The 16,945-nt window shown below is 36.2% G+C and overlaps 1 protein-coding gene across 6 annotated transcripts in view; it reads right to left on the bottom strand.

The window, feature by feature from the left end:
• Positions 1-16,945, bottom strand: part of DMD (dystrophin) — a 2,039,779-nt gene that overhangs the window by 620,182 nt on the left and 1,402,652 nt on the right. For all 6 annotated transcript variants that reach the window (XM_055339022.1, XM_055339018.1, XM_055339021.1 and 3 more), the window contains one exon: positions 3,338-3,570. In XM_055339022.1, coding sequence (XP_055194997.1) covers positions 3,338-3,570 — 233 coding nt within the window. The remainder of the gene's footprint in view (positions 1-3,337; positions 3,571-16,945) is intronic.

A 16,945-nucleotide genomic window follows, 5' to 3' on the forward strand; every position in this document is an offset into this window, starting at 1 on the left:
TTATACTGGATTATTTCCACCTTGTTTTCTAATAGTTGGCTTAAGTTTTAGCTGCTTCAAGAAATTTTTTCTTGACCTCTGTTCTCTTCCCTGGCTTAGTCAGTTGCCATCTTCCTGAAGTAAGTCCACATAGCATCCCCCAACCATGCCCAGGGAGGTGGAAACTATGGTGGGGAGCCTGAAATCAGACTTCATGAGTTCAAATTCCGCTGCTATCTCTTTAGTACTTGGCCTTGTGCAGGTTATTTAACCTCACTGTGCTTTACTATCAATCTCAGTGTTGTGAGCATGGAGTAATACACAGGAAGTACTTAAAAGTGACTAGTATATAATTAGTGTTAAATATGTGTTAGGTATTATCCTAAAATTTATTTCTATCATAGTGCTATTATTACTTTTTTTCCTCACCTGCTTTAATCTGTGTATTGCTATCTTGTCCAACTGTGAACTTCCCAGGTACTTAGTAGTGGCTCAATAAAAATTTGTTAAATGAATTAATAGGCACTGATAGTCTTTTGAAGTTTATAAAGTCCTTTTAGAACATTACCTCATTTCTCACACCTCAAATCTTAAACTTAGGATTGTTTTATTTAGAACTGTACATAGAAAAAATGTTTATTCCCTGATATTGTAATAAATACTTCCCCAAACTTATCTCTTTTTCTTGTCCCATACCCACACACCCACATCCACACCCACACATACAAACTTTTTAAATGTTTATTTAGGATCATTTTACTGACCATTTACAGACTGAAAGCTATAAAAGACAAGACCTGGCAATGCCTTTATAAATATTTTTTTAATAGGAGGGGAAGAGGGACGCCTGGGTGGCTCAGTGGTTGAGCATCTGCCTTGGGCTCAGGGTGTGATCCCGGGGTCCTGGGATCAAGTTCCTCAACAGGTTCCCCACAGAGGAGCCTCCATATCCCTCTGCCTATGTCTCTGCCTCTCTCTCTCTCTCTCTCTCATGAATGAATAAATAAAATCTTTTAAAAAAATTGGTAGGGGAAGAAGCAGGAATATCACTTTACTGTTCACCAAGAGAAGGGTGATATATATATATATATATATATATATATATATAATATTGTATATATCTATATACAGATATATATCACTATCTCATATATATAACATTAAAATTGTATATATATTTATCTAAATATGACATACATAAAAATATATAAGAAACATTTTATATATAACATTTAAAAATTCCTGGCTTTCTGTGACCCTAGGCATGGCACTTGAACTTCTCCTTTAAATTAATTTTGTTTGTTTTTAAAGATTTTATTTATTTATTCATGAGAGACACTGAGAGAGAGAGGCAGAGACAAAGGCAGAGGGAGAAGCAGGCTCCACGCAGGGAGCCTGATGTGGCACTCGATCCCAGGACCCCGGGATCACGCCCGGACCCAAAGTCAGACGCTCAACCACTGAGACACCCAGGCATCCCCTCTGAATTAATTTTGGATCTGTCTTTAAAGACTATCATTTTGAAGAGGCATCAAATTAGTAGTCATTTCTGAAAAAGACAAACATATTTCTGAAGACTGCTGAGGCGGTAGATTCTAAAGCAGATTCTAAGGGCTAGGATCACAAACCCTTCACAAGGGGGGGTGGACTTCTTCTCCCACTCTACTACCCAATGACTTGTACAGGAGGCCATAATGCCAATGGCAGAACCGGGTGTAGATGTGGAAACAAGCTCTTATTTTCCAAATGCTGTGAGAGCAGATGATTTATAATCTAATATTAATTACTAACATCAGTTGATGTACTATCTAACTCCAAAGCCCTTGCCTCAAACATTGTAACATATTGCTTCCTCTGGTTAGTAATAGTCTTAGTAGTATTTGTATCTAACACTATCTATTCATATCTAGTTAGACATGATACTATGAAAGAATATAATCTCATACTTCTGCATGTATCAGCACACTGAAATTATAAATGCTTAGCACTGTGTCTGGGGCAGACAATATATATAAAACCATATATATATCACCAAATGGTAGTCACATTTACATTAATACTAGCAAGCAATATATGTAGTAAGTAAAAATACTTAGGCTTAGGAACCAAATAGACTTGGATTTGAATCTTTGCTCTGCTACCTACTAGAAGTATGACATCTCAGTGATTTGTGCTAAAGAATGTGGCTACTAATACTTGTTTTAAAGGAGCAGTGAAACAAATTACACATATGTATATATTAGTTAATGTCTTTATATATATGCATGTCCATCACTATGTGGTGAATATGAATGTGAATCTGTGTGTCCTGTGTCCAGAAAAGGAAACTGAGATCCAGAGAAGGATTTGACCACAATCATGTCATTTGCAAATGACAAAGAATGCTTAATTCAGGTCTCCTGTGTCTGAAATTAAGGTATTTTAAATTCAGATTGCTTACTATCCACTTACTTTTATTCCTACTGAATTGCTAAAGTTCATTTTAAAAAAGAAATCTGTCTGCTTGACTCCTGCTTTTTTTGAAAAGTAGTTCTGTAACAACTAAATACCTTCAATGCAATTTATTACTTCTGTAGAAAAGATGTGAAAGTCATTTACCAGTGAAATAACTACAGCACATAAACATTTCAAAACTATTTTTCTTATTCATTCAGAAATATAAAAGACACACAGTGTATTTATTCCAGCTAGGTCAACCAGATTTATATCAATGTATTCTTTGCTTCTAACTGATGTCATGATTTTGCATAATGGATTCAAAGAGGCTGATAAATGCAATCTTTGTAGTAAAAACATGTTTATTTGACTGTAGCATTACACAAATATGAATATTAAGATCTAAGGTGTTTAAAAATATATTATGTTTGGTACTTTTGTTTTCTAAAAAAATTATAGCTGACTTTCAATGATATTTATCATCATAGGAGGAAAATTGGCACAGGCAACTCAAAAGAGTGAATAACCAATTCCCAGATTATTATATTTGATTCTGTAATATAGTATGACTACAGGCTGCCAAAACAAATAGTTTAAATGTAAACAGCTCAGTTGAACTACATATTTGATATAAAAGTTTTTTAAAATAGTAGTTATTTAGTGAATTTAATAAAGCCAACTATAATTGTAAGGTTTATATTGTTTTCCTTGTAACATTCATTTTAATTTATGGGTTTTAGATAATTGCATTAATTTTTTTTAATCATACTTAAGCTACATGGGGTAGAGATAGTGTGTTGCTGACAGAGGAAAGCTGCCTAAAAACTGGTGGGAATATGGTCTAGGGAGAGTGAACTGACATGTGGACAATCTTCACTTTAACGAAACATTTCAACCAGCTTTTTTATCTTTTTTCCCATACCTTCTGCTTGATGATCATCTCGTTAATGTCTTCAAGATCACCCACCATCACCCTCTGTGATTTTATAACTCGATCAAGCAGAGACAGCCAGTCGGTAAGTTCTGTCCAAGCTCGGTTGAAATCTGCCAGAGCAGGTACCTCCAACAGCAATGAAGATGGCATTTCTGGTTTGGAGATGGCAGTTTCCTTGGTAACCGCGGGTTGTGTCACCAGAGTAACAGTCTGACTGGGAGCTATTTTTTTTTCCGCAAAAAAGAAAAAAAAAAGAAAAATTAGAAACACAAGCAAAGAATCCAATTTCAGTAACAATGGAATAAGCTTAATTATAACAATTGGAGCCAGAGTATTATTTATGACATTATAAATTTTTCCCAAAAATGGGAATATTTTATGTAGTACTACATGGTAGGATAATTCAAGGACTCAAACTTTTCACTAGTACATATTTAACAATCTTTCAAAATGAATTTGCTTATTCTAATAGCTGGACAATTAATTTAATTTAAACAGTCCTGTCAAATAACTCTTGCATCGACTGGAATTGGTAAAGGAAAAGTATTCAGACCTTACCAAGTGAGAAAGTTTTACTTCTTTTTTCTCATTTAAGGAAAAAAAAAAGCAAAAGTCAAGTTTGTATAGATCTTATTTCTTTGAATAGGAAGTAAATTACTTTGGAGGTAGACCCTTGGGAAATCAGAGCCAATGGAATGTTTTTGTCTTTGCTCTGTACTTTATATTGGGAACAGTTTATCATATTTTTTTCCTTTTATTTCAGGCTGGTCATAAAGTGACTGGCAGTGGAGAAAACCTAAGCTACATAATTTTTGGAAAATCAGATCTAATAAAGTTTTTCTACTTGGATATGAAACACTGTTTCAAGGTTATTAAGAAATATTAAATAAATATTAATAGTGTGGAACACTATAGCATAAGATGGCACATGGTTAATATCAAAAATTCCAGAGTGAAAACACCTAGTAGAGAATCTTTGTCTCAGGAGCTCTGTGACCTTGGTTAAATTACTTAATCTCTCTAAGCTTCAGGTTTTCTCCTCAGTAAAGAAGGGACAATAACAGAGAAAATGTTACAGGGGCAGTTGTGTAGATTCCATGACTAATATATGAAATGTACATAGAACAGTGCCAGAAAATAACAACCATTTTAGCAGTTTCTGATACCGTAGGTAATAATGTTAGGTATTACTATTTTTATAAATACCCAATAAATAAGAAACACAGTGATGAACAAATAAAATGAGAAGTTGGAGATGAGGAGTAGAAATACGTGAAATATTTGGGAAAAACTCAAAGTTCTTTGCATGGCCCTGTATTTACTAAAGGGGGCTGAGCTTGTTGGTGTGAATTGATACTAAGTACCAACAAAGAGCTGGGTAATAGAAGGTGAGTGATGCGGGGAACAGAATGCCTCATCTGGTTTAAAGTTCATGGTCTCTGAAGCCTACTACATCCAGGAGACAAGTAGCAAATAAATAGGGGACTACATTCTTTAGAAGAGAAGCTATGAGAGAAAGCTCTAAAGGACAACATCTCATTGGGAGACCTGAGAGCCAGGGACAGGGAGGGAAAGGTTCTAGGAACATAAAAGAAAAGTGGGCCATGTGGGCATTCCATTCTGAGGTGGCTATAAATTACTTTTCATGGTTGTATTGCTTTCTGCACTTTTAAGGTTGTTTTTTTTATGCGAGAAGATGGTGAGAGAAATGGAAGGATGCCTCCTATATCTTAAGTTTCTCAGGGACAAGTGTTATATCTGCGCATGGAAGAAATAATCTTGAACAAGGTAGAGAGAAAGTAAAAAAGTAGGGTGTCAGATAGAATTAAAACTAATGCCAAGGAGTAATGACTGAAAAACAATGATACTGAGGAGAAAAAGAAGAAACTGTTCTTTGAATCTCTCTCACTACTCTGAGGCTCCTTCTAGAAAGAATGACATATAATCAGCTGCAGAAATAGCATCTTGTGATCCAACACTTCTAGTAGGAAGCATGGGGGCCCACAGGTTCTAAAAATCTTAAAAGGGATTCCAGGAGAGGAGCCGAATCCCTGAAGAGGATGCATGGGTGAGGATTAAAAAAAAGAGTTAAATTAAAACATCACTGGGAGATCTAACTGCTGAATGCCTGGCTGGCTAGAAAATATGGACAAATTATTCTTAAAATAGACACACAACAGATACTGAGGTAACATACAGCACTTTGGGATGATTTCAAAGTTCTGGGAAGCGTCAGACAATGTTTTGTTTTTCTTTTCTTTTCTTTTCAAACTTGACTTATTGAAAATTTGACCCTCAAAAGAGAGCAGGAAGACATTTTTTTTTCTAGATTTACTTCTGACTAACAAAGAAGTGCTTAATGAAGTGGAAACAGTCATGTCATCTTCAATTTCAATACAGTGAAAGATGAGAATACAGAGAATTATCAGATTTCAACTGTTTTGAAAAAAGAAGTCTACTGAAAAGAAAGGCTGGTGCCAGAGACTAAACAACAGAGAATGATTCAAGATGACTAAGAAGTACAGACGAATGACACTGGAATGATAATACCACAGAGTTCTCCAATGAGGGAAAAGAAAGAAGTGGCACCAAGTACAAAGTTGGAAGAGACAGATTTACAGGGAGATGGAAAGGTCAGCAACATAGCCATGGGTATACCAGTCATGGGCAGGGGATCCCATTTATGGACCAGTCAGGCCCTTCATTGCTGGTCTCCTCTCCTCCAGCACTCAACATCTGAAAACACCTCTACAGCGATGAGAAAGGGATGGGAAACCGGGTACCCTGTGTTCACTGCTCCAGCTCCCGTACCTTGCACAGGTAGTGGAATATAGTAGGTGCTCAATTGATGTCCTCTCAATAAATGAATGAATCTAAAAAACAAATCTGTGCACACTGAGCCTTCCAGTAGATTTCGAGGCCTTCTAACACAGGATATTCCTAAAAGACAACAACAACCTCGAAGGTGGGTTTCTTGAAGATTAGAACACATAATATTTCTAGGATCTCACTGTTCAGGTCATTTTAACTATTCTCAGAACAAGAAACTAATGGAGGAAGAGCCACTGCTTAGGGAAGGAAGACCAAATATTAAAGAGAGAAAAAAGAACCAACCAATTTTTTTTGTTCCCCACTTTTCAGTTGAGGGGATAAATAGGAAAGATCACAGGATGAAGAAGAAGAGTGTAAAACAGACTGTCTCAGATCAGACTGTTGGATTTCGATCTTCATTCTGCCATTTCTTAGCTGTGGAACCCTAGGCAGGTTACTTAAGCTCTCTGAATCTCAATTTATTCCTCTACAAAACGGCAATTAGAATAGTACTTCTCTCACAGACAGCTGGTGTTAACATTTCCTAGATATACAACCTTGAATGAGGTTATAGGCATTTTGAGGTAAGGGATTTTATTCTGCTTGAGAAACTGAGCTTTTGTGAGCCTCAGAGTATTCACCTACCTAATGGGGAAAACAGTACTAATCTCATGAAATTGTTCTAAGTATTTTATGAATTGATACATGTACGTCTTCTAGCATTCTCCTGCCAGTAGGTATACTGTATGTATGTGAGTTTTCTTTTCTTTTTCCTTTTGCTGCTCAATGTTTACTGGGTATTGACTTAATGAATTAGCGTGCCATTCTAGGCTCTTTGAACTAGAATTCATACTCCAGCCTCTCCTCCCTCTACTCTGCCCATGCACCACGCCCCCACCCCCGCAAACATCTCAGTCTCTATTCCATATATTCTCCAATGAGCACTGGCCATTTCCTACTTTTGTGCCCTTCTTTTTTTATTTTTTTATTTAAATTCAATTTGCCAACATATAGTATAACACTCAGTGCTCATCCCATCAAGTGCCTTCCTCATTGCCTGTCACACAGTTACCCCATCCCCCCACCTACCGCCCCTTCTGCAACCCTTTGTTTGTTTCCCAGAGTTAGGAGTCTCTCATGGTTTGTGCCCTTCTAAGCAAACTCTTCTCTCCTTTTTCCAGACAAATATTCCACTTTTTTTTTCAAATCACAACTCTAGATTTCTGTGATTTATGGAGAACCAGGGTAAATGTATAACTAAAAAGTCTTCATGAGGCATAGAATTACATTATTCTTTGAAGTCTTAAACATTTTCCAGTCATTATCATTTTACTACTCAAATCTAATGATCACTAAGAAGGACAAAATCTTATCCCATTATTAGGTGTTTATTTGTTTGCTTGTCTAGTGGCTAGAGATCAGCAATTGATAGTAACTGAGAGCTGGATTCTAAACTCAGAAACTTTGGGTCTCCAAAAGTAGAGAAATAAGTGCTATCACATAAAGTAGAAAGAGGCTAATTTCCATCTAGTTCACATTTTATCAAGGCCAATTCTATCTAGAACACTATTTAAAATATTTCATTTTTCCTAAAAAAAAAGACTTGTCTCTAGATCCATGCAGGTATTTTTCTTATTATTTTTTAAAATTAAGCAACATGTTTCGAAGGAGAAATTTTGAGGTCCTGAGAATATTTCATTTTATTATGTATACCATATTGTATTTTCAGATGCCTTTACTTTTATCTAAAAAGAAAAAAATGAGATTCCTTCTTTTCCACTGTCATACTACTAGAAAAATGAGCAAATCACTTTATTAGGTAAAATGTGGGCTGATCAGATCTGTAAGGGGGCCGTTCCACAAGTACTTTCCCAGACTGAGCAACAAAATCTTAACTCTAGAGGTCAGGGAGGGATATTTAGTCCCCCCAGAGTTTTCCAATAACTCCATAATTTAAAAGATGGGAAGAGAATTTGTTGAGAACTCTCTTAATTCATAATCATGATCAGGTAAGGAGTTAGGATACATAAACAACTATACAGAATCTTATACCTGAACTTGTGCAATGAGTTTCTAGGTTCTCCCTAAGGAGCATGGGGGAATGGCTTCCCCTCCAGCCAGCAGGTACTCCTTCCTCCATGCCCTGTTTAATACACTACGGTCTGATATGTTTGCCTGGATGTCCGCCCCTTGCCTCGAGTCATTGTCCAGGGTCACAAGGAGTTGACCCTGGTAATGGCTGCTTCAGATCTCAGCTTCCCAAACCACTATGGAGACCAAGGTTACTCGTCTCAAGTATGCTGGGTGAAGCATCTCTTCCAGGATGGGGTCACAACAGAAGAGAGTTCTTATGATGTCACACAAGCGACTGTCCTTCCAGCAAGAGATTCTATTGTATTTCTTGCTTAACTAGTTCATGTTAGAACCACATGTATTACAGTGTATATCATTAAGCCAAAGGAATATACACATCATATATCTGTATAGAGAGATGTACACAGGACACACAGAGCCTGTACTGTCTGACTACTGGTGACTATAGCATAATGCATTTCCCATGCATTTGTTAGAAAATTAAACATCTCTACTGAAAACTGTGTTTTCTTTCCATAGCCAAGCAGACAGAAACTCAAGCTCAAAATAGCTGAAAGGAATTGAGTTTGGCACACTGGAATAGTAGCATGAATAACAGTAGGTGTAATATACTATTGCAAACCAGTTATTCTCTGAGTATTTTGTTAATTAAAAGGTGTTGGCTTTAGGAGGCAACTCTCATGTTTTCAAAAGTGTTTGAAGAATATTTCTCTAGTCTACAAATTTAATTGGTTTCAGGGGTATATGATTAGTCAGACTAACAGCTTTACTTAGAGCTTTAAAGGAGCTACTAAATCTTTTTAAAAACACACACACAATGTGTTTGGCATACTTCCTTTGAAGTGTTCACATGTGGTTTTTCTGTAATTCACAGGTCTCCTTTGGTTGATAAAAAAAAGCAAGAAGCACATATTCTATGCCCTGCTTTGTTGTGTGAATGTGGGTAACATTTTTGTTTTCTTTACTTTTGTAAGTAAAAAGTCAGTCAGCTGACTAAATGATAAAGTATTGGACTCACACTAGCAAAAATACTTAAAAGTATCATTCTGTATAGGTGAGCAGACTGCCTTAAAGTTCCATATTATCAATTATAGGAAAGATTTTTCAGCTACTTGCATATTTCCAATAGATGAAATAACTATTCTCCATATAAACAGCATTGGGGAATACTTTTCTTTTTGAATATTTGAGGGAAGGCACCTGGCTTACTGAAATATCTAAGAGTTAGAGGGTACATGTTAACAAAGTTAAAAATCATGCATGGACTCAAAACTCCATTGTGCATGGGCAAGGAACAACCTCACTTCTTGGCTCTAAATATTTGTCGTTTGCAGGTCCAGGTGGAAAACTAAAAATAAATGTTACAAATCCATAATCATTTACTTTTGTCTATATCCTTTCTTACTCTAGAGAGGAAATAAAATGTGTGACTCAACTATCATCAATTATTTACATTTTAGCACAATAAGGGCTTGTGCTATCCATGTCAAGGCCTAGAGAATCAGAACTCAAGGATTCATGTTACCCACTTGTATTTCTGGATTTTAGGGAAAAAACTGTTAGATGTGGGAGCCCTAGACTTTTGAAGCTCAGTGACACTACTTTATCATTTTTTTTTGCCAGATTCTTTCCCGCTACTAAGAATATAATCCAAGTAGAAATATTGCTGCTACTGGGAAGGAAGAGAGATTACTACCAACACTATAATCACTATCACTTACTCAGGGTTTCTTATGTGCCAGGCAAGGTTATCTATAAGCCCCGTTTTACTTAATTTTACCAAACAATATTCAGTGCAGGTATTCTCATTTTGCGGAAAGGTAATACTTGCTCAAGATCTCACATTAACAAGTGACAATGTGAAGACAATGTGATTAACCACTACACATATTTCTAAAAATGATCTGGTCATTAGATACTTTTTCTAAATGTCCCATTCAGTATCAAAAATTATTAACTACTCAAATGCTTTTGACTCCAAGAGCTATAGTTCACAATATATAGTACCCACAAAATACATCTAATATCCATTCCAGCTGGGGAGAAATCACCTTGAGCGAGCCATAAAAACATGGATTATAGCAATGAAGTGCATCCGGCTTCCTCCCACAAGTTCAATATTATTCTTGAGGAATAACTCCAACCTGACTTCACCCAAATGTATTCTTCTTTCACTAATTTGAGAACAGTAATAACCCTAGCCTCTTCTTTTTTCAGTTTGCATCTTCTAAGTGCTTTTCTATAAGTCACACTATATAAATTCTTTCCATATGTATTCAGTAAAAAGCCAGGTTCTCAACCTTAGCACTACTGACATTTTGGTACAGACGTTTCTTTGTTGTGTGGTGCTGTCTTGTGCACTGTAGGATGTTTATCAGTATCCTTGGTCAGAGCAGCTTCTCAGTTGTGACAACCCATCATGCTTTTGGACATTACTGAATGACCTCTGAGGGGAGGAAATTTGCCTCTGGTTCAGTACCGCTGATGAAAAGCTTTTTCATTTTCCCCCCTCTCCCTTCCCTCCCTACTGTGTGTGTGTGTGTGTGTGTGTGTGGTTCATATACTAGTTTAGCATTTTTACTGGACATCCTTTATGCCTATCCAAGTCTGTGCTCTCTTATATCTCAGAAGTATTGGTTAAGTGAAATTTTTAAGCGCTTCTTTTATGTACATGATATAGAGCAGACACTGAAGAAACAGTAAATATCCAAAGCTATAGCTGTCAGGGAACACTGAGTGATATTAAACAAGAAAGGCTTTGGTGATCAAAATAAAAGTATCTCTGGGAGAGAATAAATGTCCACAAATTCTTTCCTTTCTTGTACCCGGAGCCTTGTAATAAGATGTTCCAGATTCTCCCAACAAGAGCTATAATGTATTTCTCTACTACTTGAATATGGATTGGCCGAAGGACTTGTTTTGGCCAAAAGAATATTAGTAAACATGACACAAGCAACGGCTTGAGAAATGCTTGGATATTGGGATATGCTTGGCTATCCTTTCAGCACTATGTGAACTATGCTAGCTTACTGAATAATAATAGGCAAGTGACCCTATCATACCCATTGTTTCATCTCATAACCAACAAGTGCCAGACATGTGAGTGAGGCCATCAACTACCAGTTGACCATGAATACATGAATGAGCCCAAGTGAGACCAGTAAAAGAACCATCTAGATAAGCCTGGCCCAAAGCAGACCCAGAAATTCATGAGCAACATATAGGATTCTTATTTTGAGCCATTATCTTTGGGGGTAGCTAGTTACAGGGCAGGAGATAAATGATACAGCATCCATTTCTGCCTATTAAAGACTTGTATCCAAAACAGGCTTTTAAATGCCCCTCTCATTGGTATAGAAATCAAACAAATGCTGATGCAGCAAAAAGAACACAGCTAGAAAGAAAGTCTTCAAGTTTAAGTGTGAGAGACAGAATTGAAGATACACACAGTCATTCTATGATTCCTGTAAATGAGGCAGCTGGCATTTTATAAGATATTTGAAAGGCAATGCCTTTAGTAAAAATTCACTTTTAGTGTACATTTAACTTTGCAAATGAACAAGGTAGAGAATGTAATAAAGAGAGCTATGAAACAGGGAGCCTAGTGCAGAAGACAAGGGAAGAAAAACCAGACCAGATCGTAATGAAGAGCATGCTATTGATAAAAGACGATCAGCAGTTCCAAAATCCATTTCTCCACTTGGGTATAACCAGCTAGGGAAAACTGTACAGTTCTCATTAGAGGAAATATATTGCTTTTCCACTGAAAATGTTAGCACTTTAAAAAATTCCTGAACTAAACAACCCAATCTGTTGTTTATTTATTTTTAACAGAATTGCTCCTACTTGAATATTAGAGATATGATTTTATAGCCAAACATGAGCAAAACCAGGTAATAAGCAGCACTCTACACAATTCAGTCTAAAGGACTCTCTTATTTTGGAGGGTAACTTACATTTTTATTCTAAGTAGTAAAATAATCAGCAATGAGTTTTTAATATTGCTATACGTGTGCCATGCCTTCATAAGCCTCACTCACAAGATGAGGCCTGCTACTTAAGGTGTTAGAATAATCTTTTCCTTCCTCACCAAAACCAGTGCAATGTCTGATACACAGTAGGGCCTCAACCAACATTTGCTGCTGTTATCAGATTAGAAAAAGGCACAATATACTAAGCAGTGCATTAACATTCAAGGATGGGGCTATATATACATAGAGAGACAGAGAGACAGAGGGAGGTGGGGAGAGGCAGACTGATTCATTCATCAGAGTTTTAATCTGGAGTTTCATCAAGCAGAACAAAAACAGAAATCATTAGCTCCAATGTAAATGAAGCAGTATTAAGTAGTCATAAAATGTGGATTCTTTTTGTTCTGAATTCATAACACTTTATTTTTCTACAGAACTTTGAACAGTGTAAAAATGTCTTTTTAGTAATTTTCTCTGTTGATGCTTCACCACAACACTGCAGTCTGGGCAGGGAGAGCATCATTACTACCAATTTGTAAGAGAGGAAACTAAATTTGGATAAATTAAAATACTTTTCCAAAATCAAGATGTAGTAAATTAGATGGAAGTTTCCAAGCAATCTATGTTTTAAGAATGAAGGCCTGGACTTGAGTGATTAAAAGGGAATTCATGAAAAATAAATAACTCCAGTAAAAATCTGCAAAGGAGCTGAATAGACATTTCTCAAAAGAAGACATATGAATGGCCAACAAGCACATGAAAAGATGTTCAACGTCAGTCATCATCAGGGAAATGGAAATCAAAACCAAAATGAAGTGCCACCTTACACCTGTTCAGATGGCTGCTATGAGAGAGAGAGAGAGAGAGAGAGAGAGAGAGAGAGAGAGAGAAAGAGAGAATATTTGTTGGTGAAGGAATGTACAATGGTGCAGGTGCTATGGAAGACAGTATGGAGGTTCCTCAGAAAATCAAAAACAGAAATACCATATGACCAGGATATTCCCACTTGTGAATCTATATTTAAAAGGATTGAAAATAGGATTTCAAAGACATAGAGATATTTGGACACTCCTCTGTTCATTACAGCATTATTCACAATAGGCAAGATCTGGAAACAACCTAAATGTCCACTGATGGATTAAAAAAATGGGGTGCGTCTATACAATGAAATTCAGCCTTAAAAAAGAAAAAAATTCTGTCATTTGATACAGTTTTTTTTCATAAGATGAACAATCTAGAGATCTTTTGCACAACAATATGCATACAGTTAATTGTACCATATACTTTAAAACGGTTAAGATAGTGAGTTTTGTGTTATGTATCTTTTTGTTATGTATTTTTTTGCCACAATTTGAAAAAGTGAAATCCCTGCACCAGGCAAAATAGGAACATTATTCTTTCCCTTCCAAGTTAAGGAGGCTTAAAAGGGATCTTTGAATACCAAAATAAACACCATCTTATAAATAAGAGTGGTTCTGATAGAGGCACCTCGGTGGCTAGGTTGGTTAAGTGTCCAACTCCTGATTTCAACTCAGGCCATGATCTCAGGGTCATGAGATCGAGCTCCATGTTGAGCTTTGCACTCAGCAGGGAGTCTGCTTCTCTTTCTCCCTCTGCCCCTCCCCCTGCTCGTGTTCTCTCTACCTCTCTCTCTCTCAAATAAATAAATAAATAAATAGACAGATAAAATAAATAAATAAATAAATAAATAAATAAATCTTTTTCTTTTTTTAAAAAGGGAGAGTGGTTCTGATACACTAAGACCCAGTGGAAAATGACCAGTTCATTTTTCTGTCATTACTATTCCTTCATATCCTCTTTGTAGCATTTGTGGAGTAATCAGAATATGCCAAGACCTACCTGTAGTGGATACTATGGCGCTCCATTGAGTTCTCTCCTGGAGTAGATGGACCCCAGATACTGTTAATAATGACTGCTAATAGATTATAGCTGCATCTCTCCCTGTGGCTTGCTCTTAGCACTTTGATACCAAGTTCAAGCCCCCAAACCTCAACTGAAGACAACCCTGAAGAACAAACCCAGCTCCAATGCTTCCTGTTGGACTGGCTTACACTACAGCAGCAACTGCACTGTGGGTCATCCTCTCCCCTCTGCCCAATACTCTCCCTCTCACTTTCTTGTGGGTAGATCTACCAAGAATACTTCCCAGTAAACCTTCTGTATGCAGCTTTTGTTCTCAGAGACTGCTTTCCAAGGAATCCAACCTAAGCCACAGTTCCTTTGGTCTATATACATAATAGTTTATTTCTCATACCTAAAAGTAACATGATGTTTCTAACCATTCAGTCTTAGAATAATATTTAAAATTATTTAAACACATGCTATAACATTCAATATTCAACTGAATGCTTTGGAAAATGATTTTTAAAAATCATGCAGAGGATTGGTAGCATATTTCTTGCTTACAGGCTTACAAAAAGTTTTGTACTCTTTAGTTATACTTGAATTTCAATTTATCATCTGAGTTGCTGTTTAAGATAAATCTAAACACATCCTATAACTAAAACCCCGAAGAGTTTGACAAATCCAAACACTGAAGTCTTGAACTCTGTCTCCATATTGACATTGGAAATGTAACCACTCCCTTGTGTTGGTTTGAGGTGACTGTGCTGGGCTAAACTTAGCTTTTAAAGTTCTGGGTCATTAAACACGTTATGAACTGCAGGTATGGCAAACACACCAACCGAAGTAGTGAAAGTAGCTACATCAAAATCAATTCATGTTTTCATTTAACTTGTAAAAGCACACCATGCCCACAAGTGCAATAGCTACCAAATATACAATAGGAACCAAAATTCAAAGATAGAAAACAAGTACCAATTATGTAGGAAAAACTGCTTATAACAAGCACAAAAATAAGATTGTGATGTGTTTATTTAAATCATGCCCACCAAACCATCTCAAATTCTTTTCAAAGTAGAATAATAAATAAAAACATATTGTTCAGTGGTTATAAATCATGCTATTGAAATGGCAAGACTCCCAGGAGCAACAGCATGGCAGTTTTCATGCACATACTTGCTATTGCCTTGGACTTGAATCTCATTGTCTTAATCTTTTGGATGAATGGGTTTCAAATGAAGATGTAAAAAGAGTCTGGGAAAGCTGTGAGTCTGTGGTTTTTGAAATAGGAACGTAGCATACTTTGTTGATTTAAAAAGGTCTGTGAGGCTGTACTGTTGTAGAGCCGGTTTATTCTAAATCTCTTATTTTTGCTGCTGAAGATTAGGAAATTGCATCAGATTAGGACTAATGTTAATTCCTCTTAAAAAATTTGTAAATCATTTAAACCCTACTAATACCAGTACTTTTTCCATGATGGCAATGTTTTACAGAAAATATATGGGCGGGGTGCCTAGGTGATTCAGTGGGTTAAGTGTCTGACTCTTGATTTCAGCTCAGGTCATGATCTCAGCATCATGGGATCGAGTCTCACACTGGGCTCCATGGCTCAGTGTGGAGTCTGCTTGTCCCTCTCTCCCTGCTCCTCCTCTGCTCACATGCACACATACTCTCTCATTCTCTCTCAAATAAGTAAAGAAAATCTTTTTTAAAAAATATGGAATTACACCAAATTTTGCATTTTAAAACATTACTTGAAAATAAACTTCTAAATAAAATGAAGTTATATTTAAGATTCAAATATTTTAACTCAATTACACAGTCCACAATAGAAAATCATACTATTTTTTTTCATTAGGAGAAAGGTAATCTTTAAAACTGATATTTCCTTTATCCTGAGGTATTTTGGTAAGAGCTAGAAGTAAATATGTATTTCCTCTATTGTTAATATTATAGTTTATATTACCTTATTATTTTAAGATCAAAAGATATGGAGAGGGAAATTTTTCATTAAGTTACGTTCCAGAATCTCTAGCTTGTTAGGTAAAAGTAAGTCACGCGAAAGAAATAAAATAAACTTAATTGAAACATTAACTCCTCTCTAGGGCTTATCAAACTAGAGAAAATAGAAAATAGAAAGCAAAGTAACTACACAGTTTTGAGGAACATATACATGTACATATAGTTTTAAATTGGTAAAATTCTTTATTTTTGCCTTGTTACATGGTAGAAAGAATGAAAAAAGTCACCAAAGTTGCTTTTCCTACTTCACCCTCAATCACAGGCATGATTATGCTACTCTTAATAATGGATTGCTACTTTCTAGGACTTTAATACATAAAGTACACTATTTGTACAGTATAAAAACCTCAGCAGAAGCAAATAGCTACGCAGGAAGGCCAATTTCCAAAAAAAAGTATGGCCTACTTAGTACTTGGAGCCCGACGTTCCCATTCAAGTTGCAGCACAAATGGGACAGAAGAAAGAGCATACAGATCAAACGCAGAGACCATATGGCTGAGATGGATAATCTTTGTGATTAACAAGGGGGCCTCAGGGTATCACAACTGGGTGACTTTAACAGGTGAGACAGTAACAAGTCAGAGCTCTTGGATTTATCTATTTTCGGGAATGATCTTTTGGGCCATACTGATTTGGATTCTCTTATCACCAAATTCCAAAAATGAATAAGGAGATCACTCTATAAAAATAAGTTATCAGTGACTTCATTTCCAATGCCATGTAGTCACAGAAACTTGAGAAGATTTTCAGAAAAGTTAACCTATTTTATACACCGATGATCATAGATGTTCTATCTGGTAGCATCTCAAAAGATGTGTCATTAAAAAAATATCCC

This window comes from Nyctereutes procyonoides, unplaced genomic scaffold, assembly GCF_905146905.1.
Source record: "Nyctereutes procyonoides isolate TBG_1078 unplaced genomic scaffold, NYPRO_anot_genome, whole genome shotgun sequence".
Classification (NCBI taxonomy): domain Eukaryota; kingdom Metazoa; phylum Chordata; class Mammalia; order Carnivora; family Canidae; genus Nyctereutes; species Nyctereutes procyonoides.